The 27,725-nt window shown below is 34.0% G+C and overlaps 2 protein-coding genes across 2 annotated transcripts in view; one reads left to right on the plus strand and one right to left on the minus strand.

The window, feature by feature from the left end:
• The window catches only part of ADAMTS16 (ADAM metallopeptidase with thrombospondin type 1 motif 16), a 245,374-nt gene that overhangs the window by 179,864 nt on the left and 37,785 nt on the right, over positions 1–27,725 (plus strand). The gene's annotated exons all lie outside the window — the stretch shown is intronic.
• LOC141503472 (radial spoke head protein 4 homolog A-like) lies at positions 23,065–25,550 on the minus strand. The gene is given in 4 exon segments (XM_074208706.1): positions 23,065–23,158; positions 23,160–24,002; positions 24,114–24,421; positions 25,539–25,550. Coding segments are annotated over 4 exon segments (1,257 nt in total).

Here is a 27,725-nt window from a genome sequence, read left to right on the forward strand (position 1 = left end):
TTCAACTTTGCTGATCTCTTTCAGTTCAAAAGTAGCTATACTTCTCTCATGAGAATTTAGTATGTAGGCTTATCTCTAGCTGTTGTTATATGTGTATGAGGCACAATAATGATAATATATTTGAATAGAGCTTTTAATCTAGAAAACTCTACGACATTCATTATTCGCCTTAATTCTTACAACAACTTTGGGATAATAAGGGGAGATTCTAGTCATAATTAGCATTTTCTGTGTCTGAGCTAAAACTTGATGAAACACAACTGGCTAAGCAGCCCCAAATCACCTAAAACACACTGAGGGGAAAAGGAAAGAGACCTTGGGACACCAGGTACTGCTAGTAGAGACTCCAGGGTATAGTGAGGATGCTCTGCTTGGAAGAGGGGAGATAGGATGTGGCAGCCCTTGGGAACAGGAAGGAGGAAAAATCATGAACCAATTTTGTAGCCTTCTATTTTAGCTAGTTGTTCTTCTTGATAAGGTGCTAAGCTCAGATGTTTCTGCACTGCTATTACCACCCTATAAACTCTAGTACTTTGGACAAAATTTCTTACCCTGCCTTGGTTATGTTCTGAAGTTGATATAGAATCATATCAGAATCATATTTAGAGTCCTTATCTGTAAAATGAACTGGAGAAGAGAATAGCAAACCACTTCAGTCTCTTTGCCAAAAAAAAAATCTCTAAAGGGGTCATGAAGAGTCAGACAAAGAGATCATATGGTCTAACCTCTACCCAATTAAGAATCCTCTCTACCTGACAAGGGATTAGAACTATGAAAAAGTTTAACCTCTCTGCCAAGATAGTTCTTCCAATATTTGAAGGTATCTAATATCTAGAACTAATTCTAATCACTGGTTCCTTCAACATTTTCTTGTATTGGACAATTTGAACAAATCTTCCTAAAGAAATGTTTCAGTTCTTAAAAATTAGTGGCTAAAATCTACTTGAATTTTCCCATTGTTTTTTGTCCAGTTCAGATAATAGTGAGACTATTATAGGCTATAGATTGCCTCCCATGTCCTAAGATTTATGTTTTTTTCTTAATATAAGGTAAGTTCATATATTTCAAGGTGGAAAAAACCTTAGAAATCACATAATCTCATAGGACAATAGTCTTAGAGGTATCTTGGCAGTACAATGGACAGAATACTGGACCTGGTGCCAAAAAAAATCTACATTTATATCTGACCTCAGCTGTGTCAATGGGCAGGTCACTTAACCTCTGCCTGCTTCAGTTTCCTCCTTGGTAAAAATTGGGATCAATAGTATCACCTAACTTCCAGGGCTGTCTAAGGTTCACATGAGAAATCTGTAAAGTACTTTGCAAACTTTAAGGTGTTATTTCAATACTTGTTAGCTTATTATTTGAACTGTGAATGGACTTCAGAATTTATTCAATACAACCTCCTGATTTTATAGATAAGAATACTGAGATGTCAAAGAGGTCACAGAGGCAGGATTTGAACTCAGGTCCTCTGGTTCTAAATCCACAGTACCTTCATTCTTTTAGGGGGTAGTAGAATGGATAGACTGACAACTCTAGAGTCAGGAAGATTCAGTCTTCCTGAGTTCAAATCCAGCCTCAGACTTAATAACTGTGTGACTCTGAACAAGTCACTTAACACTATTTGCTTCTGTTTCCTCATCTGTTAAATGAGCTGGAGAAGTAAAGGGCAAACCATTTCAATATCTTTGTTAAGAAAATATTAAATCAGGTCACAGAAATGCCGGCATGGCTAAACAATAGCAACGACATCATCATTCAAACCAATGACTCCCATTGAGAACCATAGTACAGTAAACAGTACAATAAAACTGATAGGATTTTTTAAATAAAAAAAAAATGTTTTCTGTCTTAGCTCCCTCATGCCATACTATGCTAATGATTTTTTAAATCCAAAATGCAAGACTATAAAATCTCATTTTGTTTGATTCCAATGCATTAAGATGAATTTGCATATTGATTCAGATATTAAAGAAATAGATTTTAAATTTTTTATTATCTGTCTGGAATTATAATCAAATAAATAAGCTCTCTTCTCTCTCCCCTACCAGTTTCTGGACACTTACCTATATTTTCATGACCCCACATCCTTGGATTTTCTCCCCATCACTTTGACCAAAGCAATATCTTGAGAGGTGGCTAATAATGGCATGAGAGAGGCAATGTGATTTACTGGCAACAGCACTAGATTTGGATTCAGAAGACCTTCAGGCCAGTCTCAGGTCTACTGGTTATCATTTGTGTGACTTTGGCATATGATTTCATTTCTTTCGGCCTCTCTTTTCTCATTTATAAAATAAGAGGATTAGACTGGATGATGTTTTAGACCCATTCCAACCCTAGATCCTATGAATGGAGCTAAACAAAGTACTGCCTACTTTACCAGTATTATCTCATTTGATCCTTACAACAACTCTGGAAAGTATCCCCATTTAATAGTTGAGGAAACTGAGGAGGCTGACATTTAAGTGACCTTCTCTGGGTCACCTAGTTAGTAAGTATCTGAGACTGGATTTGAGTTCAGATCTTCCTATCTCCATGCTTAGCATTCTATCCACTGGGCTATCTTACTGTCAGCGTTATTTCATGTATCCCTCCTTCTTGATGCATTCCTTCATTCTTGAAGAGAACCTTATAACAACTGAGAAGGGAAAAATAAAATTAAGTATGTCCAACATGTCCTTTTCCGGTAAAGAGAAAAGAACAAGATATCTAGTATATTTATGTAGCAACATAAATAGGATTCCTTTATATTATATTAAACCCAATTAGAATCCTTGTTATTTTTAATTAGCTGGGTTTTCAGCTAATCTCAGATTGACATTAGCCAGCAATTTTTTGTTTCATCTTTGTTGTTTAAAACCTTTGTAAAGGATATTAGTAAATGTTCCTTTCTTAGCAGCTATCCTTTGAGAATTGTTGCTGCTTAGAGCACCAAAGATGCATCATTTCAGAACTATATAGGAAGATCACATCAATTTGAGATGTGGTAAAAAAGTTGCTGACACAAGAGTTAGCTAGTTTGAAACACCTAAGATATTTCCTTGCTGTGTAGCCTTTGACAAGCAGATACTTGTCTTTGGACCTCAGTTTCCATATCTATCAAATCAGGATAATAACTACCTCACAAGGCTATACTTCAGATATAAAATATAGGCATATATATACATGTGTGTGAATGTGTTGTATGCATCATATATTGTATGAACACATGTATAGTAATGTGTAATGTGTGTGTAGTAATATAAAGGCATATTAGTATGTGATATGTGTATGTGTGCACTGTTTGTATGTGTGTGTGTGTGTGTATGTGTTTTAAATTTGGCCAACTTGAAGGACTATACAGTTTGTATATATACTTGAACATATATACATATATATATATATATATATATATATATATATATATACTCATTACTGAACACTGAAGGGCTATACAATGTCCTAATAGTGTTTGCACAACTTAAATCTTTAATAATGTGAAATTGCACTTACTTTTGAAGCACCCTACATTTATTTGTTGTTTTTTTAAATAGGTGATATAAGGAAATGTATAGAAGACTTAATTATCCCAGTCCTGTTTTATGAGAAGAAATTGCCAATTATTTTGAACCACTGCACTCTTAGAAAAGAGTAAAATTATTAAGAATATTGATATTTAAATTTTCCTACTTACTCTTCCATATTTCATTTTTTCTCTTTTTCTTATTGTCTCCCTTCTTTCTCAGACACACACACACACACACACACAAAAAAAAAACCAAACACTTTCACATACAAAGAATGTAGTAGATAAGAGAACACTATGTCCCCAGGAAAACAAAATTGCTTACAACACCCTTGCCACCTGTTAGCATTAAATCCTAACCCCCATTAGCCACTGCTATTAACAAGTAAACCACTAAGAAGTTATAGCCCTTATCTAATTACTACCTGAAGCCAGAAATCTGTCTTAAAGGTGCTAGTAACCTCTGATCTTTTAAACAAATCTTTTGGGGCAGCTGTTTAGTTAGAGCCATGATTCATGAGTCTAGAATTATTTTAATTTGATTTGAAGCTGTATAATAATCTAGGTGTGCTAATGATGAGTGCTGTATAAAATTCTAAAGAACATGCCTACCCATATCTCCCCCATGAAAGATAACACTGTTTTTTTAAAGGAACATTTTGCATGTATATAAAAAAAAAATCCCAGCCAATTTAAAACACACACACAAGCAGCTGTATGAAGATATGATATCTGGAAAGGAAGCCAAGTTTGAAAAGTTGTTTAATGGGCCAAACAAAACAAGAAACAATTAAGGCTCAGTTGGCTTATTTCCGAAGTCCCACATACCCCTACATGAAAACCTTTGAAAGTTAGGAGACGGGAAGGAGGCTAAATACAAAGGTAATAAAATCCTAACACTCTAATTTACATGTCTACTCTAGGGCATTAACCCATCCTGTAAGGACTATGTTGCCTTAAGATGATAGTCAAAATTTCTTTATCTAAATTCTCCTGTAACAAAGTTAACAGCATGTTATGGAAATGCTCCTCTGAGACAGAGACTGTTCAATCAGTTTAGGTAAATATTCTTAATTTTTCATCATTCCATTTTCATTTTTGAATTTGCTTTCCTAGAATAATCGTTTTCTCCTTATAAACTTGCACAGATCCAGGTAGTTCTACATGCTTTGGAAGAAAAATGATTTAAGTCCCACATTTTAAGCTTTGTTTTTAGTAAAACAACAGAAGGAAAAATACTTATGAGCAGGAAGGATGAAAATTGAAAATTAATAAACATCTAGAATAGTAGTATCATCTTAGTAGAAAGATTATTATATTTATTGACTATGTACCCTGAGGTAAGTCAGATAATCCTTTTGGACCATAGTTTTCCCACCTGTCCTCTCTGTTCCTACCAAAAGGAACAATTTGCTCTTGCCCAAACTCAGTATCCCATGTTCCATTACCAGGCCTTTGCACTGGCTGACCCAGTTCTCTAACCCATGCTGCCTCATTGGAAGCCTTTGCTGATTCCTAAGATTATTCAGGCTCCTTCCTTCCACAAATTATCTCACCTATTAATACATGGTTGAATGTAAACTCCCTAAGTTCAAGGTTGGTCTTTATTTTGATTTTGTATCCTTACAGTCAAAACACAGTACTTTACACAGCATAGGTATTAATTTAATTATTGTCTGCTGAATTTAATTGAATCTATCACTTGAGGATAATGATACTTGAACTACCTATCTCAAATAGTTGTGAAAAATATGTTTTTGTAAGTTTTGCAGGGATCCCAAGGTCATATATCAAATTAAGACTGCAAACATTTATTAAGTGCCTACTGTGTACCACCAATCATTGTCCTAAGAACTGAAGATACAAAGGAACAACATTAGCCCCTGCTCTCAAGGAACTCACAGTTTAATAGGGAGAACAAACAATGCAAAAAAACTATGTACAAATAACACATATACACAATGTAAATTAGAGAAAATTAGGGATAACCAACAGTACTCTATCCAGTTTTAAATAATAATGAATAATAATTTTAAAGAGAAATTAGCTCAATTCCCTCATTTCATGGATTAGGAAACTGAGACAAAGGGACTTACTTTCTCAAGCTTGGAACCATCAGAATTGGGTTTGAAACCAAGACTTCTGATTTTAAATACAATCCCCTTTCCACAGTGTTTGCCAAGCAAATTAAAAAATAATCAAGATTATGAGAGAGGTGAAATGCATGCATTCATTGCTTAAAAGCAATGTTTAAATACATTAAAAGCACCAATAGAGACTATATATGGTTAATTTGTAAATGATTCTTCTCCATGTACTAAACTTTTAACATTTTGAGCAATTCTTTATTAGCCAAGTTTGAGTCACTATATACACAAAAATTTAACAGTTTCATTTTAAGCATCTTTCTGAATCTTTATTTATTTGTTCTTATTTTTGTACAAATGATTTTTTTAATACAAAGTTTCATTTTTTAAAAATATTCTATAATTTAAATTTCCTGGTAATTCACGAGTATAAACAAGTTCAGTTACTTATCCATTCCAAGTTTGTCTTAGGTTCCATTTCTGAATGATGTAGTACATGTATTATTAATCAAAGATTTCAATAAATGTAAATTACATTTATTTTTAAAAGTAAGTGAGGTACTTCTGTGGGGGTCTACATTTTATTTTCTATGTGATAAAAATAATAAAAATAACTCCATATCTAAAAATTCTGTATACAATGAATTTTAGCTATTTAATCAGTTATGTCATTGTTCAGTTGTTTCATTATGTTCTAATCCTCATTTGAGAAACTGAGCTAAACAGGGTTAAGTAACTTCCAGGGTCATCTAGCTTGTAAATGTCTGAGTTCAAATTTGAATACAGGTCTTCCTGACTCTAGGCTCAGCCATTTAGCTGATTTTATTAGTGTTTATACCAGATGATAAACAACAAGTGACAAATCAAGATGTCACAGTAAAATTCAATTTTAGACAAGAGCCTTCTCTACCCTTGGTCATAAATATGAAACAGCATTATAAAAAGTTATGATGTGGATTTTTTTAAGTCAATAGAGATCACCTTCCCTCCCTTTTTTATTAGAATAATAAAGGTTTTTTTTTAACCATACAAATCTTTTTTTTTCTTTTTCCTTGCCTCCATACACATACCCCTGTTAAACTGGTTGAAATATGGCCCTTTATTTTTTTGAAAATAGGAAGAAATCCTTTCATCTTTCCTCCCCAAAGTAGCAAAAGAAGTCTATTTGAGCTTGGAAAGTATACAAAAGTCACCATTATTTATGTCTACCCTAAAGGTAAACATGAATGTCTGAACAGAAGAATTAGGGGATCTATAAGTGAAAAGGGCAAGAGTGGGACAGAAGATATTTTTCTTTTTTTAGATCACTGTTACAACTCTTGCAGGAGACAGAATTCTCTGATGTCCCAGAAAGACACCATACTCTAACACTATCACTCACTCCTATGGCTATCTCAATTGTAGTCTAAAAATGATAGAAGGTTCTATAGATACATTTTTGTCCCATAGTCATTCATCAGTTTCCAATATATTTATATGACTTCTAGGATGTTATGCCAAAAGCTACTTTCAGATACTTTTAAGAAGTTTAAATCACTCTTCTCAACATTTAAAAATTGCCAAGATAGAAAAAGCATTAGGGTTACTGATTTCCAGCAAGCTTTGCATGGATGGGAAAATGACTGAATAAAAAAAAATAAAAGAAATAATGGGAGAATCATAGAGAAAGAAGAGAAGAGAAAGGGAGAGGGGGAAGAAGATGAAAAGGGGAAGGAAGAAATGGGAAGGAAAGGGGGAAAAGGAAGAGAAGAAAGGAAGGAAAGGGAAGAAATGGAAAAAAAGCAAGGGAAGAGTAGGGAAGAAGGAAAACAAAGAAATGGGAAGAGAAGGAAATATAGTTTATTCAGTGACTATTATGTGCTAGATTCTAAGCAGTGATATTACAAATACAAAACTGAATTAGTCTGCCCTCAAGGACCTTACATTGTAACAAGGCAAGAGATAATGGTCAGAAGGTTGGGGGAATAGGGAAGCAAAACACAAAACTTTTTCAGCAGCAATTTTATATGAATTTAAGTATTATTCCACTGGGTATCAGATTTGAAGGACAATTATGATAGATGGAAATAAGAGGGAATAGCAGAGGAGATGCTAGATGCCTGGGTAGGTCCTAGTGTCTGGGGAGTAGTCGGAGAGAATGTGAACACAGTGATCTTGTGTAAGTACAGGAAAGCTCTATTTGTGAAGGAAAAACAAAGCTAACCAAATTAAGGCATTGTGTTTAGAAATCTGGTTTAATTGTTTCTTAGCTTTATGTTTAGAAATTCAGGTGGTATAGTACAGGTGTTTGTTTATTTTTTTTTCTTAAACAACTAAAGTAAAGCTCCCAAAAACTTTCTTTTTTTAGTGTCTGAATACTTGTGAAAAACCTTCATCATCTCTTCTCATAAAGTTCTTTAGGAATAAAGAAAAATGCAAAGTTACATAAGATGATCCCACAATTATATCTTTTTTATCGTTTTTTCTGGATTATAAATAAAACTGCAGTATAATGTGTCCATTCTCCCTGTTTTTAAAGAAGTGCAAGGTTCTAATATTGAAATATATATATATATATATATATACATACATATATGCATATATATGCATTCACCTATATCAGAGAAAATAAGATTCATATGAATCTGCTTTTGCCAGTTAACATTTCATCAAAAAATGCATTTTCTTTGAAAACATCAGCCTTAAAAAAAGTTATAGCCTTCACAAATCAGACCTTAGCTCATTAAAGCAGTCATGCTGCAGGGTGAAAAATGTAACCACACAATAGCATAAAAAGTTTTCATGTTCAGCTTGCAGGTTTCACATAAGTTTAGGGCAAACAGAACTGACACAAAAACTCAAATTCTTGATATGCCTCTGACTAAAGTTCCTAAGAATGTAGTAGTCATAAAGGAAAGACCACAGTCTCCTAGACTGTTTAGATTTGTCTGAATACGATGCAAGACAGGAATCTATGTACCCCTTTTCCCTCCTCCACACCCCTTTCAGGGATAAATGTTGGTATAACTGTAAACAGCTTAATGAGATAATGATATTCAAATATTACTTTGCCACTGCTTCATTATGTTAGAGTAAGATTTCTTGTTTGGAGAACATTTTAAACAATAAAATTTTCATTCCCTTTTCCTAACATGAAAGTCATCACCTGCTTAATGAAAACTAATTACAAACAATGACTAGTAGAAGAATAAATAAAACCAGGTATCAAATGTTCTATCAAGTTGATGGTTTTAGTTATGTTGTTGTTTTCTTTTAATGAATTACTTGGATCTAACCCATTCAGAAAGTAGCTGTAGGTTTGAGTATTCTTCCCAGTAGTTAGAAATAAAATCCTGTAATAGAAGATTTCTAATCTTTGTCAATTGATAAGAAAGTTCATATTTTAGATCATTCACCCAGCAAAGAAGAAAATTGCTTCCTTTAATGAAAAAAAGTACATTTTACATTTTCTTATAGACAGTTTTAAATGTATAATCAATGCTATTCTATTTAATGAAACCCTTGGGATCCAAATATTGCTTTCAAAAAGGGAGAGTTTCATTTTGCATTAGGACTGTTTAAATATGTAGAATTATATATTTAGGTGTCTCCGTATGTATGTGGTTGAAAAAGTGACAAGGTTTGGAACCATGATCAAGATAGCCAAGAAATTCTGAAAAGCCTATTATAGAATCTCAGAGTTGAAAGGACCTCAGAAGGAAATACACTCAACAACTCTGAAAAGTGGCCATTCAACCTTGACTTGAAATCTAGGAAGGGAAAAGCCACCATTCTCAGGACAGCCTATTGCACATTTGGTTAACTTTAATTGTTAGACATTATTTCTTTATATTGAGATAAAATCATTATCTCTGAAAGTTCAGCCAAGTTCTCTTCTCTAGATCCAATAGGATATAGCTTAATGTACTCATTTACAAACCAAACTTTTAAACACTTGAAAATAGCTATAGTTTTTATTTCAAATGCTCCTTTCTCCTGCTTAAATCTCTCCATTTTTTTTATTGTCAGGCATATCAAATGCCATAACTTTTAAGTGAACGAGGTAAGAACTACAAATTTTCAAACATATCAGACTATAGGATTCCTCAGACTAAGACAGTATACAAAATCATGTAATTCAATGCATGTAATTCACGATTTTTCATTCTTGTGGGGAGATGTAGGTTTTCTTTTGTACGTGACATAATATTACTACTACTTAGCCACCATGAACAGTAAATTATGGCTTTTAAAATATTTTCTGATGCTGAGATTATTTTAATTCAATACAAAACAATTAATTAACTACTTAATACAAGTCTCTTTGCCAAACATTATGAAGGATGTGAAACTAATTAAAATCTAATCATGTTTTCAAGGAAGATTTTTTTGGTTGCCTCATTAGCAACAAAAAAGAGTTACATAATCAGATCTCAACTTTAGGAATATTATGCACTGCTGATATGATCATCAAGATGCAAGATTAGTCATTCTGAAAAAACTAAGGAATTATGTGCCATAGAGAAATTATAGCTGAATTCATAGAACAAAGAAGATAAAAATCCCAACAATGTCAAGTTTTTATAATCAAAATTAGAGTGTACTAATTCTCCATTATTTCCCTAGCATCTTCCATAATCCCATGACAGAGAACCCCTGACTCCCCGCCCCCCAAAGAAACTTCTAAGATTCAAGATAGCAGACACTATCTCTGCTTGACCATATAAAGAAGAAAGGTATGGCTGAACTTGCTCCCTCTAACTAGAACCCAGCATTGACTTAGGCACTTCCAAGGATTCATAGACTCTTCCAGAAGCACCTTCTCTGACTCCCTTTACTCTTAAAAAAAAGAAACAGATGGTTATTGAGCCCAATTAGGAAAAGAGCACAATTCATTGAGAAATCTGGATGGGGAGCCATTGTATAGATGTACCAGACCTGAAGGAAAAAGAAAGAAATCCACCTAGGGTTAGTTTTGCCATTCCTGAGGATATTCTGGGCAGGGCTGAACTGGCAAACCTAATATCCCCAAAGGGTGAGGAGGCTGAGGTAGTCTTGTAGGCAATCTTAGGCATGTATTTATCAGAAGAAGAGGAAGGTCCAGAAAGTGAGAGACATGGGAATTATAATAATAATAAAAGATTGAAACATCAAAGATTTCATGAGAAAAATCCTCAACTGAAATCCAAGAAGGTTTTGAATCAACAAGAAAGATCTGAAAGCCTTAAGTGAAATGAGTACTAAATTGTCAAAGAGAATATGAGTATTCTCTTGAAACCTATTTCAAGATGAAGATAAATAAACAAAAACTGAAGAAATATAGAATCCTATGAACTCTCAAGACAGCATCAATATGAAGAAATTCCAGAATGGTTCAAAAGAGAACTTAAGTACTTAAAATAAAAAGGGGAATGATAAATGGAGGTCAATTTTTTAAGTTCTTATTTAGAATTATTTTAGCTGATCAGAAAAAAGCTGAATAAATAATGAAAATTCTCTCTAAAAAGTGAGATTAACAGATACTTTAATACTTTTTAAAAATACTTAAATGAGAAGGAAATCTTGCAGAAAAGAAACAAAAGGCAACAATATTTAAAGAACATTTGAAATTCATAGAAGTCATATCAATGAACAGATATTACTTAAGAATTATAGATCTCTCAGAAAAATATAACAATCAAAAACCCAACCACTACAATGAAAGAAATAATGTGAGAATGATATCTCAAACTTCAAAATTTAGACAACATAGTAATAATCAAGAGAATATTTAGATCACATTCAGAAAAAAAATCTACACCTCAATCTATACTACTTTATAGTGATAAAGTTTGGCATTTCCACAATTCAAAAAAAATTGTCCACAATCAACCAGATTTTCAGTTATGAAAGAAATAACACAAGGTTATTCCACAGGCATGAAAAATTACTGAAATGAATAGAATATTATATCCTAAGAAACAAAGAACCTCATCTGCAACTCAAAATAACATGCCTTTAAAATTACATATATGCATATATATATAGATAAATATTGAACTAATAATAGGAACACAGGAATATTATGAGCCTTCTATGGAAAGTATAAGTAATGAAATCAATCACTTCTCATTTAGACATCAATTTTTTTAAAGAAAGAAATTCACCTCTCCAATAAAACCACAAGAATAATGGTCAGTCATCAATGGTTTAAAAGAACAAACAATGAATAAAAATATAAACATATCTTAAAGAAAAAAAGTGAGGAAAGATGAAAGAACAGAACTGAAATACTATGTACTACATCCTATGGTTCTCCAACAGGGCAATCAAAGTATTATGAAATAGAAAATAGCAGAGGAAGAAGATATGAAAATGAGGAAAGGAAAAAGGACACAAGGAATAAGTGAACGGTAAAGGGATAGTGATTTCTATAGTCTCTTGACCAAAGGGCAAACAGAATTTTGTATGGAAGACTGAAATGAAAGGAACATTCATTGTAGGGAATTCAATAAGTAGCAAACTTAACAATGGACAAAAAAAAGGACAATCCTGAGGGCTTATCTGAAGTTAAATTGCCTGACCATGTAGTCTACATATTCCAAATAATTTTGTGAATTTCTCTAGCAGAATTTAACAGCCTGGAAATGGGAAGAATCATGAGATTTGGATGGTGGTAATTATGCAGAGGAGATTAGCAAGTAGCAATGGCATAATGTCAAGGATGTGACAGATTCAGTATTATAGTGAATAAATAATTGATTTATCAATGGAGATAAAGATAGGAGCTCATTAAAAAAACTATAAGCAGGTTTAATGATGATAGGATAAAAAAGTGAAAACAGAGGAATATTAAAGTAGACAGTTTCAGAATTCAGGATCTTGGAATTGAAGCACTTAAAGTTGGGTAACCAGTAGAGAAGAGATGGAGATAAGATCAAGTTAATTGTGAGCCCAACATATTAGAAAGGATATGAGAATCATTTCCCTCAGAAGCAAATGGCAAGAAATGGATAGATATTTCAGGTGAAAGGAGCAAGGAAACAAAATACATTAATTGGCTCTAGTTGCTATAATACATGTTTGGATGAAGGATGTAGGCTATGGTCACAGAAAAATATTAAAAGGTTCATATCATCTGTACCATTTCCCCTAACCAACTAAAAAAATGAGATGCCTGGAAATCTGGTTGATGAGTCTTTAGACTGTTGAATGCCTAATATGTTCATTAGATTTTATTTAAGTGCATATTGATATTTTATTTTTACAAATACATGGTTTTTATTGATTTGTTGATTTTTTATTGATATTTCATTTTTTACAAATACATGTTATTAAAATTTTTCAACAGTCATTCATATGCATATGTATATTTTTAAGTTATGAAATTTCCTTCCACCCTTTCTTCCCACCCCCCAACCCTCAGCAGTGAACAGTCAGGTTAACATTGTACATACATAATTGTGATAAACATATTCACAGATTAATCATTTTTGGTATGAAGAATTAGGATTAAGGGAAGGAACTACATAAGAGTTCAATTTTATAATGTGTTCATAAGATTTTGATGGGATTGTTTTTCCTTTTTTTTTCATTTTGTTTACTTTGGTTTGTTTGGGTTTTTTTTTTCCTCTGGATGGGGATAGCATTATCCTTAGTTTGGTCTAAAACTGTTGTCCTAGCTCTCTTAACTACTGAGAGGAGCTGCTACCATCAAAATTGATCATCTCACTATATTGTTGGGAATATTACATTATTCTCCTAGTTCTATTTCCCCTTTGCTCAGCATCAGATCCTGTAACTCATTCCATACTTCTCTAGAGTCTGATCATTTATAGTTTCTTATAGAAAAATAATATTCCATAATAGTCATGCCACATAACTTGTTTAACCATTCCGCAATTGATGGGCATCCCCTCAATTTCCAATTCTTTGCCACTACAAAAAGAGATCCTATGAATATTTTGGAACATGTGGAGCTTTTCCCATTTATGATTTCTTCTGGAGGTAGAACTGGAATTGGAATTGCTGTGTCAAAGGGAATGAACAGTTTTATTGCTCTTTGGGCATAGTTCCATATTGCTCCCCATAATGGTTGGATCTGTTCACAACTCTACCAGCAATGCATTAATGTCACAATCCTCCCACAACCTCTCCGACATTTATCATTTTCCCTTTTTCTCATCTTAGCCAATCTGATAGTATGAGGTGATACCTTAGAGTTGTTTTAGTTTGCATTTCTCTAATCAATAATGATTTGCAGCATTTTTCCATATGATTAAATATATCTTTAATTTCTTCATTTGAAAACTGTCTATTCATATCCTTTGACCATTTGTCAATAGGGGAACAACTTGCAACTTTGTAAAATTGATACTATATTCTATATATTGTAGAAATGTGACCTTTATCAAAACTCCTAGTTGTAAAGATTGTTTCCCAGCTTTCTGCTTTCCTTTTGATTTTGGCAGCATTGATTTTATTCGTGCAAAAACTTTTTAAATTAATATAGTCAAAATCATTCATTTCACAGTTTATAATATACTCTATTTCTTCTTTGGGTGTAATTTTTGTCCCTTTTTAACAGATCTGATAGATAATTTCTATTAATTTATCTATTTATCCATTAATTTATGTATGGTGTCAACCTTTATGTTTAAATTATGTACTCATTTTACCTTATTTTAGTGAGATATGGGTCTATGCCTAGTTTTTGCCACTATTTTCCAATTTTCTCAAGAATTTTTGTCAAAGAGTGAGTTCTTATCCCAGAAGTTGATGTCTTTGAGTCTGTCAAAAGTAGTTTACTGTAGTAATTTACTACAGTTTCTTTTGAACTTATTCTAAATCTACCAGTTCATTCAGTACTAGGCAGTATCAAATAGTTTTAAATCTGGTAGAGCTAGGTCACCATCCTTTACTTTTTTTCAACAGTTCCCTTGCTTTTCTTTATATTTTGTTGCTCCAGATGAATTTTGTTACTATTGTTTTCCTAGCTCAGGAAAATAGTTGTTTGGTAGTTTGATTGATATGGCACTGATAATTTAATTTGGGTAGAACTGTTATTTTTATTATATTGCTCAACTTGAGCAATTGACACTTTTCCAGTTATTTAGATCTGACTTTATTTGGGTGATGAGTGCTTTATAATTGTGTTCATATAGTTTCTGGGTTTGTCTTGGGAGGTAGATTCCTAAATATTTAATGTTGTCTACAATTACTTTAAATGGAATTTTGCTTTCTATCTCTTGCTCTTGGACATTGTAGTTCACATATAGAAATACTGATGATTGTGTGGGTTTATTTTATATCCTGCTACTGTGCTGAATTTGTTAATTGTTTCAAGGAGCTTTTTAGATGACTTTCTTGGGTTCTCTAAGTATACCATCATATCATCTGCAAAGATTCAGAAGCTCTGCTTCCTCATTGCCAATTCTGATTCCTTCAATTTCTTTTTTCTTCTCTTATTGCTAAAGCTAGAATTTCTAATACCATATTGAATAGTAATGGTGATTCTTGTTTCACCCCTAATTTTATTGGAAATATTCCAAGTCTATCCCCATTATATAAAATTTTATTGATGGTTTTAGATAGATACCAATTATTATTTTAAGGAAAACTCATTTATTCCTAAACTTTCCAGTGTTTTAAATGTAAATGGATGCTGTATTTTATCAAAGGTCTTTTCAGCATCTATTGAGATAATCATACTGTTGATTTGGCTATTGATATATTTGACTATGTTGAAGTGTTTTTCTAATATTGAACCATACCTATTTACCTGGTTTATGGTAATAATAACTTGTTGTAGTCTCATTGCTAAAATTTTATTTAAGATTTTTGCATCAATATTCATTAGGAAGATTTGTCTATAATTTTGTCTGTTTGGGTTATTTCTGGTTTAGGTATTGGCACCATGTTGGTGTCATAAACGGAATTTGACAAAACTCCTTCTGCTCCTATTTTTTAAGATAGTTTATATAGAATAGGAATTAATTGTTCCTTAAATGTTTGGTAGAATTCACTTGTAAATCCATCTGGACCTGGAGACTTTTTCTTAGGTTGTTTATTAATGGGTTCTTCCATTGCTTTTTTTCTGAAATGGGGTTATTTAAGTATTTTATTTTTTCTTCTATTAATCTGTATTTTTATTACATTGGATATTAATAATCAATTAATCATCATTGCTTAATAAGCAATCACCTGCCTTCTTATACATATTTTTATAGAATCATTCCTCTCTTTATACTTATTAGAGATTTTTGGTGTGATTCAAGAAATTCAAATCAAAGTCAATGACTACAATAGCTAAGTATATAGAAGTAGTTTTCTCACGGATCCTTATATGCATAAAGCCCTTACATCACTTATAAATTCTTGCCCTTGGATTCATAGACTCATAGAATTTTAGAGCACTAGTTTAAAAAAGACATCATAATGCTGGCTAAACTATCAGACATTATTTCTGTGTTCTGCATATGATATCTTGGAATAAATTATCATAAACTCTACAGTGCTTGGCTGCTTTCCCAATTTGAAACATTTAAACCAGCTGAGCTAGTCTTTGAGTCTATAAATACTAAGTTCTTCTTTTATCCAGGGCTAGTTGTTGGGATGTTGAGCATATGTGAAACTTGTTAAACATCAAGAATAGTGTTTATATTATCCATACAAGCTGATGCAAATGTAGCTGAATATTTCTCTGCTCACATTCACTTTTGACTGGTACGACACAATTATAATAAAATAAATGATATCCCAGAATGTTCAACAGAGCATATTTCCTTCATCTCAAAATTCAACCCTGAGGTCAAAAGATTAAAAATAATGTCTTTAACAGAATTTGTTCTGTCATTTTCCTGATATTATTACTAAAAGTCTACATTAAGAAGTTGATTATAAGAATTGTAACAGCAAAGTAAGTCAAAGAATATTATTCAAATGACATTCCATGGTCTAACAACATCTAAGACCACCCATGTTTCAACTTAATCTGACCATGGTAACAAGTCCAGTCAGTGGCTTCTCTGTGGCTCAGTAGGAAAAAGTAAAGAACGCAATATCCAGGTGTCTTGAAGAGGGTAACTGTTTGTGGATAGTTAGTTTTTCTGGGCCTTGAGCCAGGAAGTTACATAAACATTGGATTTTTTTCCCATGTAGTAGACATATTTATTTCCTGGCATCAGGCTGATCTCTTTGAAAGCACCATGGTGAGACCTCTTTCCTGTAGAAGGTGGAATTAGACTATGATTATGGTGAAAGATGATGCTGACTTCAGTTTTTAGCTGGACCTTGTTTTCAGGCATGAAGATTCATGAGGTTTATTCTCCCAAAACACAGGATAAACTATATCATAAAGCACCCTAATTCCAGTGGATGAACCATTTATTTCTTAAAAATTAAATGGATAACAAGAACAACAGACAGAATTTTTTCTATTAAAATTTCATGGAGAAACAATCTATTCCTCTTTCATTAAAGTTGTTTTCTTAATTACTTCAAAAAATAATCTTGCAAATATGTTACAAACACTGCAAAAGTATTTACAAATTTCTATCATTTTGCTGGTCTAATTTCAGATTTTTTTTTGCCTTGATCCTTAAATAAATTTTATTAAAGCAGTCCATAATCTCAAGTCAGCAAACATTTATTGTGTCTACTCTATACAGGCTAAACACTGAGAAAGATGGAAAATACATTCTTAGGAGCTTAGGTAGAACATAGCACATACACAAATACTATAATGTCAAATAGGTATACATAAATAGAAGAGAGAAAACAATGTGCTTTATAAGAACTACAAAGGGTTAGATCTTATGTCTAGCTGTAGGAATCAAGCAAGACTTCTTATTAGAGGATGTGGCATTTGAGCGAGTAGGTTTTTACTAAATGGATATTTAGTAAACAAAGACATAGTGTAAACAAAGACATGGATGAAATAGGTGACAAAATCAGTCCAATTTGATTGATGGGCAGGTATAGCTGATGGGAAGTAGTGTGAAGCAAGGCTTGAAAGGTAGAGTGGGCTTGGCCAGATTGTGGAGGGTATTGAATAACAAAGTAAGAAAGTAAACATCTTCCAATATTTCAAAAAATATGTATGATGCTCTTTACTTTTTTTTTAGGTTTTTGCAAGGCAAATGGGGTTAAGTAGCTTACCCAAGGCCACACAACTAGGTAATTATTAAGTGTCTGAGACCGGATTTGAACCCAGGTACTCCTGACTCCAGGACCAGTGCTTTATCCACTGTGCCACCTAGCTGCCTTGTCTTTACTCTTTTCTAAAAGACTTCTAATTATGTTTAATTTCAGTAGTTTTGTTACCTAAGAGAGAGAAACCCACTTTGCCCTTCCAAAGGTGATTTTTATACAATTATCACTGGCTTCCCTTCCATGGCCTTTCAGCAATGAATCTGATTAACACTCTTTAGTCAGGATAGTGGCATTAATTTTGTCAACAATGACAGTGTACTTTTGATTCTGACCTACTTAAAATCTAGTTGCTGATTAAAAATGTCTTTGTCATTCCTCAAAGCTCACTGGGAATTTCTGGTGGTGATATGAACATTTCATTGTTTATAGATATGTGTGCAACATACATGTGCATATATCTCTGTATATGCATATATATATATATGTGCAGATGCATACAAACGTATTATATGAATAGGTTACACATATACATATATATATATATATAGTCTACAGAATTATGTTAATTATTCTAATATTGACCACTTGCCTTCCCATTCTACTTTCTCCCAACCCTCTCCAATTCCAACCCCATTTTGTACATTTGTTAGAATTAGCCAGCATCAGGAACTTTAGTCTTTGTTGCTAGGGCTGTAAAAGTTCAGGTGCGCTAGAATCAGACAGCTGGGTAGGATTCTTAGAAAAATGTCTCATCAGGGAAAGATCATCTCTAGGATTACTTACCTATGATGATACCTTCAAGAAACACTAAGGCACAGATATAAAAGAACTCAGTAAACATAGTATGAGCTGTGCTATAATATTAAAGTCCTCATAATAAAAGGAAGAAGAGACAAATGGGAATATTAAATTACTATTGAGAACGTGAAATTCCACATTCAGTCCTCCAAAACAAAGATTCAATAAATGTTTGGTATCAGCAAGCATTTTCTGTAAGATTACCTGTGATTTCTCAGACATCTTTGCTTTTGGGGAATGAATTTAACCTTGTAGGATTATCAAGAGGAAGGTCATTCATTTTACAAGAAAGAGAAATGAACATTCTTCAGCTTGAAAATTTTAAAATTCATATTATACACTTGAGTTTTCCCCTGGCTGTCTATAATTGGCTCTCTTGAGAGGCAGGGAAAGATATTTCAGCTGTTAGAAGAGTTGAACTTGTATAATGACTAATGGAGAAGGTTTTGGAAACAACCTCTTCTTAATACTAGCTAGACTTCAGCTCCATCCGAAATCATTTAAGTAGCTTATGAACAGTATCAATTGGGTTGCCAGTCGGCAATGGAATGAAAATAGGCTCATTTATTTCTAGTATTAGCATTTAAATGAGCACATATGTATGTATGTATGTATGGTGTATGTAAATATATACGCATGGTGAATACACATATCTTTACAGATTTATGAGTAGGAAAAACTCAGCACTTAATACTAGTATGAAAATCAACCACACCATTATCAACTAATTGTCATCAGATGAATTCTCCAGCTAGGTTAGTCAATGTCCAAAAAAATAAAATGCCTCTGCATATGTAACATTTCTCTTGGGACCTTCTTTAATCCATAGTTCCAAATGTGTTAACCAATACAATATAAAAAGAAAAGAAATTGGGTTTTTCTTTGTTTTATAAGTCAATCATGCATTTTCAATCTAAATTCAGGTTTTTATTAGATTAAGACTGTTCATTTTCTTAAGCTATCTTTCCAGAAAAAAAAATACACTACAATTTCCAGTTGCATTGGTCCTGTCTCTCATTTTGTCTCTTAAGGTTGCAATCTGTATTTTTCATTGAAACTACAAGCTTTAACATGTGGTTTTCCTTACTGTCGGCATCTCCCACAATGGGGCAGTTTATCTTCTTTTTTGTCCTCCCATCCTCTGTTTCTGCTCTACTTCAAAATGAGCATGAAACTCAGAGACACCTCTTTTATGGTAAGTGATATAGCAGTTTTAAAGATATTACTTCCTGGGTTAAGCAGATAGACAGCCCTATAACCAATGAATAGAATTAGTTCATTACCAGTATGCTACAAAATAAGGGACAGTGTTCCCAAAAGGATTGTAAAAGTAAATTAATGAGTGCTTATCTGTTCCAGCAATTTATCTGCATTATCACAAGGGCTTAAATTGGCAAGATATTATTTTTATTGATAGGGGTGAATCTGCCATCATTTAACTTAAAAAAGTTCATAAGATCAATGCCCAGGCAGTAAAAAACAGTGCATCTAAGATGAACACTGTTTAGTGCAGGTGAGATGGTTTTTAGCTTAGGCTTTCTTAGGGTAGTGTGGCATAAAGGGGCACATGGGCACAGAGGGGAGAGTACTGATTGGAAAGTCACTTTATATGAGCAATTCTCAGCTGTGCTTCCTCCTAGCTGCATGACCATTACCAAGGTATTTTTATCTTTCTGGGTCTCATCTATAGTAAAGGGGGAGGGTCAAAGAGAGGGTGGTGCCCCATAAACTCTAAGTTGTCATTTAGCTCTAAATCTTACTTGATGCATTTACTGCAAGCAGCTTTTAGTCATTGAATTAGAAAATAAGAAAACTCTGTTAGCATTTCTTATTCTTAATTGAAAATGAAACAATGCAATTTTTTGAAAAGTATAAAAATATTTTAACTCCTGGGTTCACACTATCAGATTTATAAGGAAGAGACCCAAAATATTAATCTCACTTTGACTCAAACCAGAGGGAAATCTCTGAATATTAACTTGTATAGAGCTAGTTTCTTGATTTCATAGATAAAAGTAACATGGTCCCCAGATCACATATAAGCACTCAAGGCAAATTGAGTAACTTTATTGAATGCAGTATAGCCTTCATTTCATCCCACAGAAAAAATGTATATCATGGAAAGGTCTCATAAGTGCTCATAAATATTTAAAATGGGATGTTCTGAAACCATCTCAAACATATCCAAACATATCCAACATATTCACAACAGAATTCATTAATAGTTATCCAAATCCCATTTCTCATTCAAACTTCCCTATTTCCACCAGACACCACAGTTCTTCCATTCTTCAGGTTCATCACTGCAGTGTTATCCTCATTGGCCCTCACCATTCCATTCGCCTCCCCATCTAATCAGGTTCCAAATCTTGTCAACTTTGCCTCTATAACAGCTCTTTCATACAACCTTTTTACACTATTCAAAATCTACCTCCCCTTATCACCTCTCACCTAAGTTAGGGCAATAGTCTCCTAATAGGTCTCCCTGCCTTATCTCCCCCAACTCTTTTATATCCCCTCCATTGCTGCCAAAATGATTTCCTTGGGTTAATATTTAACCATGTCATTCCCCTATTCAGTGAATTTTGGGATTCCTCATTGTCTGTATGATAAAATACAAACCCCCCCTGTTTATCTTCCAAGACCTTTACAACTTTGCCCTGATCTCTCTTTCCAGTTACATTATATATTGCTTCTCCTCTTACATGATTTAATCTAGCCATATTGATTTTCTCTGTTCCTCACATATTGTAGCATATTCCCTGTTTCCATACTTTTGCAATATCCATATCCCATCCTGGAAAAGCACTTCCCTTCTGCCTTGGGGAACTCCTGTCTTCCCTCAAGATGTGGCTCAAGAAACTTTTTCAGGAAGTTTGCTGCCACTGTCCCCCCAACTGCTACTGCCCTCCCTTCCTCACTACCTCATGGTTCATATTCCTCTCTATATATTTATATACATATATTTAGAACACACACATGCACACACACATGTATATGTAGAGATATAGTGAAAGAGACAGAGAAACGTGTGTGTATATTTGTGTGTGTGTGTGCGTGCATGTGTGTGTGTGTATGTATGTATGTAGATCAGTGACTCCTTTGTCCCTACTGCTTGAAGTGAAGTGTATTCTATTTCACTCCTCCCCAGGGGTTTTCCTATATCCTTAATGGGGTTTCAAAGTCTATTCTCTCTGTCATTGATGCTCTTATTGTTCAGTCATGCCTCTCGCTCTTTATGAACCTCTTTGATTTTGTTTTGTTTTTTTTAGCAAAGATATTGGAGTGGTTTGTTTTTCCTTCTCTAGCTCATTTTATAGAAGAGGAAACTGAGGCAGGCAGAGTTAAGTCATTTGCCTGGGGTCACACAGCTAGTTAGTGCCTGAGGGAAATTTTGAAGACAGGTCTTCTCGAATCCAGACCTTGGATCAGTGAACTGCTAACAAGAGCCACTGGCTCTAGACTGATTTTGTTTTCTCAATTCTAGGGGGTCCCTTGAACTCCAGTTCTAGTGTAATCATTTAATAGTCAGACTAGCTTTTTTCTTTCTTTTTTTTTTATAGATCAAACATCAAACATTTATTAACGGTCTACAGCATGCTAAGTATTGTTCTAAGATGCTTAGAATGTAAAGAAAACAATTAAACAGTTCCTGTTCTTAGCTTACATTCTATCAGAGAAGACATGTAACCTATGTATATATATATATATATATATATATATATATATATATATATATGTATATGTATATATAGTAAATTTAAGATTTGTGGATAAGGATGGGCAGTGGCATGGGAAGGGGTGGGAGTGTCACTAACAAGTCAAGGAGGAGTCAGGAAAGGCTTTGGGTAGGAGGTATCATTTGAACTGATAGCTGAAGAAAAGTTTGAATTCTAAGAGGAAGAGGTGAAGAATATATATGAAGGATATATGCATGAAAGATAGACTCCACAAAGGCAGAGAGATAGAAAAATGGGATAATGTGTATATAGAAAAGTAAAAGGCCAGTTAGACTGGACCATGACAAATGTGAAAAAGAATGGCATAGAAAAGTAGGTTGAACCCTGGTTGTGAGGAGTTTTAGAAGAGGTTGTAATTGAACTTAGATATCAGGGAGCCAGATAATCAGCAATAGTGTAGAATAGAGATTGATGTACTAGAGAGGGAAGAGACTTGAGCCAGGTAAACAAATTAGGAGACTGTTGTAATTAAAAATTTTATATGGTGCCTTGTGGTTACTTTAAAATACTTTACATCCATTATTTTGTTTAAGTCATACAACTACCTTGTGAAGGTGGTGGTACAGTTACTATTCATTTTTCAGGTTAAGAAACTGAGTCCCAGAGAAGCTAAATAACTTGTCTAAGGTTATATAGTTAAAAAAGTGGCAGAGATGGGTTTCACATCCAGATTATCCAACTCTAAATCTATGGTTCTTTCCACTTCACCTCAATTGTGACAGAAGAGAGGTCAGAACCCTGGCACAACATTGTTCAAAGATTAACATCCTCTTGTGTTTGTGTATTTGTGCAGTCATATATGTGTATTCTAGATATTTCATAGTAATTTTTTGAACTCTAGAGTATATGAAATACCTAAATCTTCAGAGATTGGAGTCAGAAGAGGAGGCCCCATTTCTTGTTCAGTGTTATCTGACTTTTTTTTCTTCTACTTCTACTTCTTCATCTTCAACTTCCTCCTCTTCCTCTTCCCCTACTTCATTTTTTTGCATGGGGTTAAACCAGTTACATCGGCGCTGAAGTAGAATATGTTGCTTATGATGAACCCAGTTGGAAAGGGATTCTACTAGCTCAATCACTTGGATGCCTTCAAAATCAGGATTCCTCTCATAATTATCCCTTCCTCCTTCTACCACCTCCTCTTCTTCACCTTCTTCTCCAAAATGGTAGAAACCTAAAGGGCTAATATGGGTTCCTGCTGAAATTCGAGCAATTTGTGCCCGCAAGTAATTACTCTCATTTCCTGGAAAGGGGGGATAACTAATGACAGCAGCGTCTAACCGACCAGTGAAAAATTTCTTGATTCTCCTTGGAATAACAATTTGTGCAGGTGTCACTGAGGGTAACCTCATCCAAGGCCTTCCTGGCTCACTGCATACAAAGTAGGTGTATTTGTTGGCACCTGTTCTGTTTTCTTCTTTTGGTATCACTTGTGGGCCCTTGTAAGAAGACTTGGGCAATTCATCTTCCTCATCTTCATCAGCCTCACTTTCTTCAATGATATCTTCTTCATCTATCTCCTCCTCATCTTCCCCTTCACGAAATTCCACTTCGGCCACGATGTAATTACTTTCTAGACCCAAGATTTTCCCCCAGAAATGGCATGTATGTACTGGTAGTGTGTCTGTGAGTTGTTTGAAGGCAAGAAAAATGCGGTAGGTTTCATCTGTACTTAAACCAACTCCAGCTTGTTCAAAATAGAAAGCTGATTCCATTATATTTGGAAGAGGGGTTTCTGCCTCTGATACTAGGTTACTCTGATGGGGGAAATCATTCACATGTTCTTATAGCACGTGCAAGAAAGATCTTATTTTTCTACTGTTTTGTCAGCTCTTCCTGAATCATCTCACATTCTCATCTATTAACAATATTTCATCTTCCTGTTCTTGATCACCTTCTAAATTCCCTTGGAGAAGAAGGACCTTTTGCTTCTCTGCTAGTTCATATGCCAAAGGTACCTCATGTTCATCTTGCATTGTGTCCAATTTCTTATAAAAATGAGTCTTCTTGACATCCAGACTGATAGTTTCAATGATGTCAACAATATTCTCAGGGCGTTCATCTAAAATTCTAGTCAGTATCTTGCAAAGATGATCATATAGATTCAGGCCGGTCTTGCTGCGGCGCCTGGGCCTGCTGCGCCTGGGCGCGCCCTTCCACGCCGGCCCCCCAGACTAGCTTTTTTCAAAGCTAAAATAAGAACAAACATACAAATACTTCCCCAATACATAGAGGATATAATCCCAGTGTCTAGAAACAGAAGGGGAATTAGGTTTGCAGCTTAGACCTAGTTTCTTTAAAGCATAATCTCCGCAAGTTCCAAGTCAAAAATCCCTTGGAATTCAAGATCTTTGTTCCTGCTTCCCAGATCATCATGACTCAAGTCCAGGTCTGGGGACTCTATCACATGCACCTAGAAATTAAAAGGCAAAACAAACAAAAACTCTAAGCCTATTTCTTGGGACCACAGGGCTTCAGTGGCCCAGGAGAAAACTCAGCTCAGTTCATGGTATGTACATTCTTCAAGTTAAAGAGAGAGAGAGGATGAAAGAGAGAATGAAACTGTTTTAGTCTGGCACATTTAAAGGTATGCAACCTGTTCCACTCAAACAGCTTATTAAGAAGGCTCTTCCTATCTACATGGTAGAGGCACACAGCGTATCTTCTCCCAGAAGCTGGTCCCTGGTTTCTCTCATAGGGGTGATTTAGTATTAGGAAATCTGGATCTGTACAAAGCAAAGCCCCATTACACATATATACATATATGTATATATATGTACACACATACATACATACAAATACAATACACATATACATACACACATTTAGATACGTAAAAATAAAGGCATACAAAAAATTAGATACAAGGGAGTTTGGGAGGACGATCATTAGCAGATGGAGATAAGAGAGAGCAAAATAATACTTCAAGCTGATGGTGATGCTTTAGTTTTGTCTCAGGGAAAAATACCTGCATTCTATGAGGCAGAGATAGGAAAGAATCACATGCCTAATATGAATGGCCAATGGGAGAAGGCTTTCTTGATGGATCTCTCTGGGAAGGGGGAGTCAACTACAATGAGCAGATTTATTAAAGGAATTGAGATAACAAAGTAGGTTGAGGTAAAAATAGGAGGGAAAATATACTCTTCTGTTTCTTTCACCTATTTTACTTATTTATATTTCAAGTGTCCTTTCCTTCCCTCTTTCAAGTTTCAATATTCTATCCTTCATTCTAATTTTTCTAATTTATCTCCTTCAGAAATTTATCCTCTATGTAGCTGGCTCACAAACCTGTATCTTCATCTTGGAGTTCATTTTACATCTCGACCTACCCACCAGTATCACAAAATTTATATACTAGGGAGGTCAAAGATTAACTCCACAGCCACGAACTTCCCTGTAGAAGAAACTTTGGTAGAATTATACTAATATTTAAGTCTTTAAAATATTTGTATACCTTTCAGAATCCTGAGGAAGACTATGACAGTAATTCCAAAATTTAATGAACTTATATGAATATTAAAAAGTAATTATATATGCAGTAAGGTAAAAAACGTGCTTCTCAGGAAGCATATCAAGATTTGTAATATATGTTTGATTTATTGCATTTATGTGTGTATGTGTGTCTGTGAGAGGGAGGCAGACAATTATAAAGACAGAGAGAGAATACCCCTAATTTTATGGACCAAATAGCCCAGAGATTGACCCAGTGATGTTGATGTTAAACAGAATAGCAGGAGGAGGGGAAGGAAGGAAAGAAGGAGGGAAAAAGGGAAGGGGGATTGACTTTGAGGACTTCTCACTTCTGTCTGACTAGTTTGGCCCAGCCCTGCTAGAACTTGAGAATTTAAATACATAAAACCTTATTTTACCCTGCAATGGAGGGCCATCACAGTCTTTTATAAACTTCCCAGCTCTTAATTAATAAATCCTAAGAATATCAATTTATTGATGAAATAAAAGGACCTTATATGTCACCGAGTCCTACTTCCTCATTTTATAGACAAGTAAACTGAAGGCCTGAAAAATGTGACTTTACATTCTATTGCAATTAATATCTAATGCAAGATTTAAAACTGGATTTTCCTAATTCTAAGTTCAACATAGACTTTATTCACTAAAGCATAATTCATCTTTATTTATGAATAATCATTTACTAAGCACCCCACATGGATTAGTCTCAATGCTAAGCACCTGGTTGCACATATATAAGCTAAAACAGTTACTGCCCCCAGGAATTTATATGCTGGCAGAGGGTGAGATAATATATAGATTAAAAAGCAGATAACATTTAAACAAAAATATAATTTATCAAAGCACTTTGCAAGCCTTAAAAACACTAAATATTAACTATTACCATGGCCACTCATAACAATCTGGGTGATAAATAAAATAAATTTATATAATTTACAAATGATGAATTTCCAGCTAAGTGAAGTCATGACTTACCCAAGGTCACAAAGGTGGTAGACCAAGGGATGAAACTAAATTCTTCTAACTCCATATCTAATGTTTTTTTTTTCCATTTAGAAGCATCATCATAGAAGGATTAAAGACAACATGGTTTTGAATTCAATAATAAATCGTATTACAGGGCCTGATCAGCTTTCAAATTATGATGGTTAAAAAGGTTATATTTTTTCAATAGATAACTGCAAAGCTTTATAATAATGATAATGATGATGATGATGATGATGGTAATAATAATAATATTAGCTGGGGTGCTTTAAGGTTTGCAAAGTACTTGACACATGATTTCATTTGAACCCCATAAGAACCACTCTCCTCTTGGAGAAGGAAACTACTATTAAGCACCTACTGAGGGCCAGAAACTATATTAAGCACTTTTCAGATATCTTAGATGATGCTCACAACTTTACCCTGGGAGGTAAGTGCTATTATGTTCCCCATTTTATAACTGAGGAAACTGACAGCAGTGAGATGACTTGTCCAGAGTCACCCAGCTAATAAGTGTTTGAGGCCAAATCTGAATTCAAATCTTCCTGTCTCAGAGTCCAGCACTATTTCCACTAAGACATTGACTATTTCTCATATCTTCATATATTCACTTGATGGTTCTTCATGTGAGGAAGTAGACTGACCTCACAGCTTTCCCAAGACTTTTAACCAGAAGCACTGAAGAGCTCTAGCATCAACAGAAACCAAGGGATTAGATAACAGCTCATACAGAAAAAAGCTAAAAGCTAAGAACAGCTAGCCCGAGGAAGAGAAAGCTTAAGAAGACTACATACATATATATACATATATATATATGTATATATATGTATATATATGTATATATATATGTATGTATATGTATATACACACATATGTATACATATATATGTATATGTATATATGTATGTATGTGTGTGTGTGTATGTGTGTGTGTGTCATTGTCTTCAAATACTTGAAAGATCATCACGAGAGATTGGAGATTCAATCAATTCTATATGGCCCCAGAAAAACAGAATCAGG

Source organism: Macrotis lagotis, chromosome X, assembly GCF_037893015.1.
Source record: "Macrotis lagotis isolate mMagLag1 chromosome X, bilby.v1.9.chrom.fasta, whole genome shotgun sequence".
Taxonomy (NCBI): domain Eukaryota; kingdom Metazoa; phylum Chordata; class Mammalia; order Peramelemorphia; family Peramelidae; genus Macrotis; species Macrotis lagotis.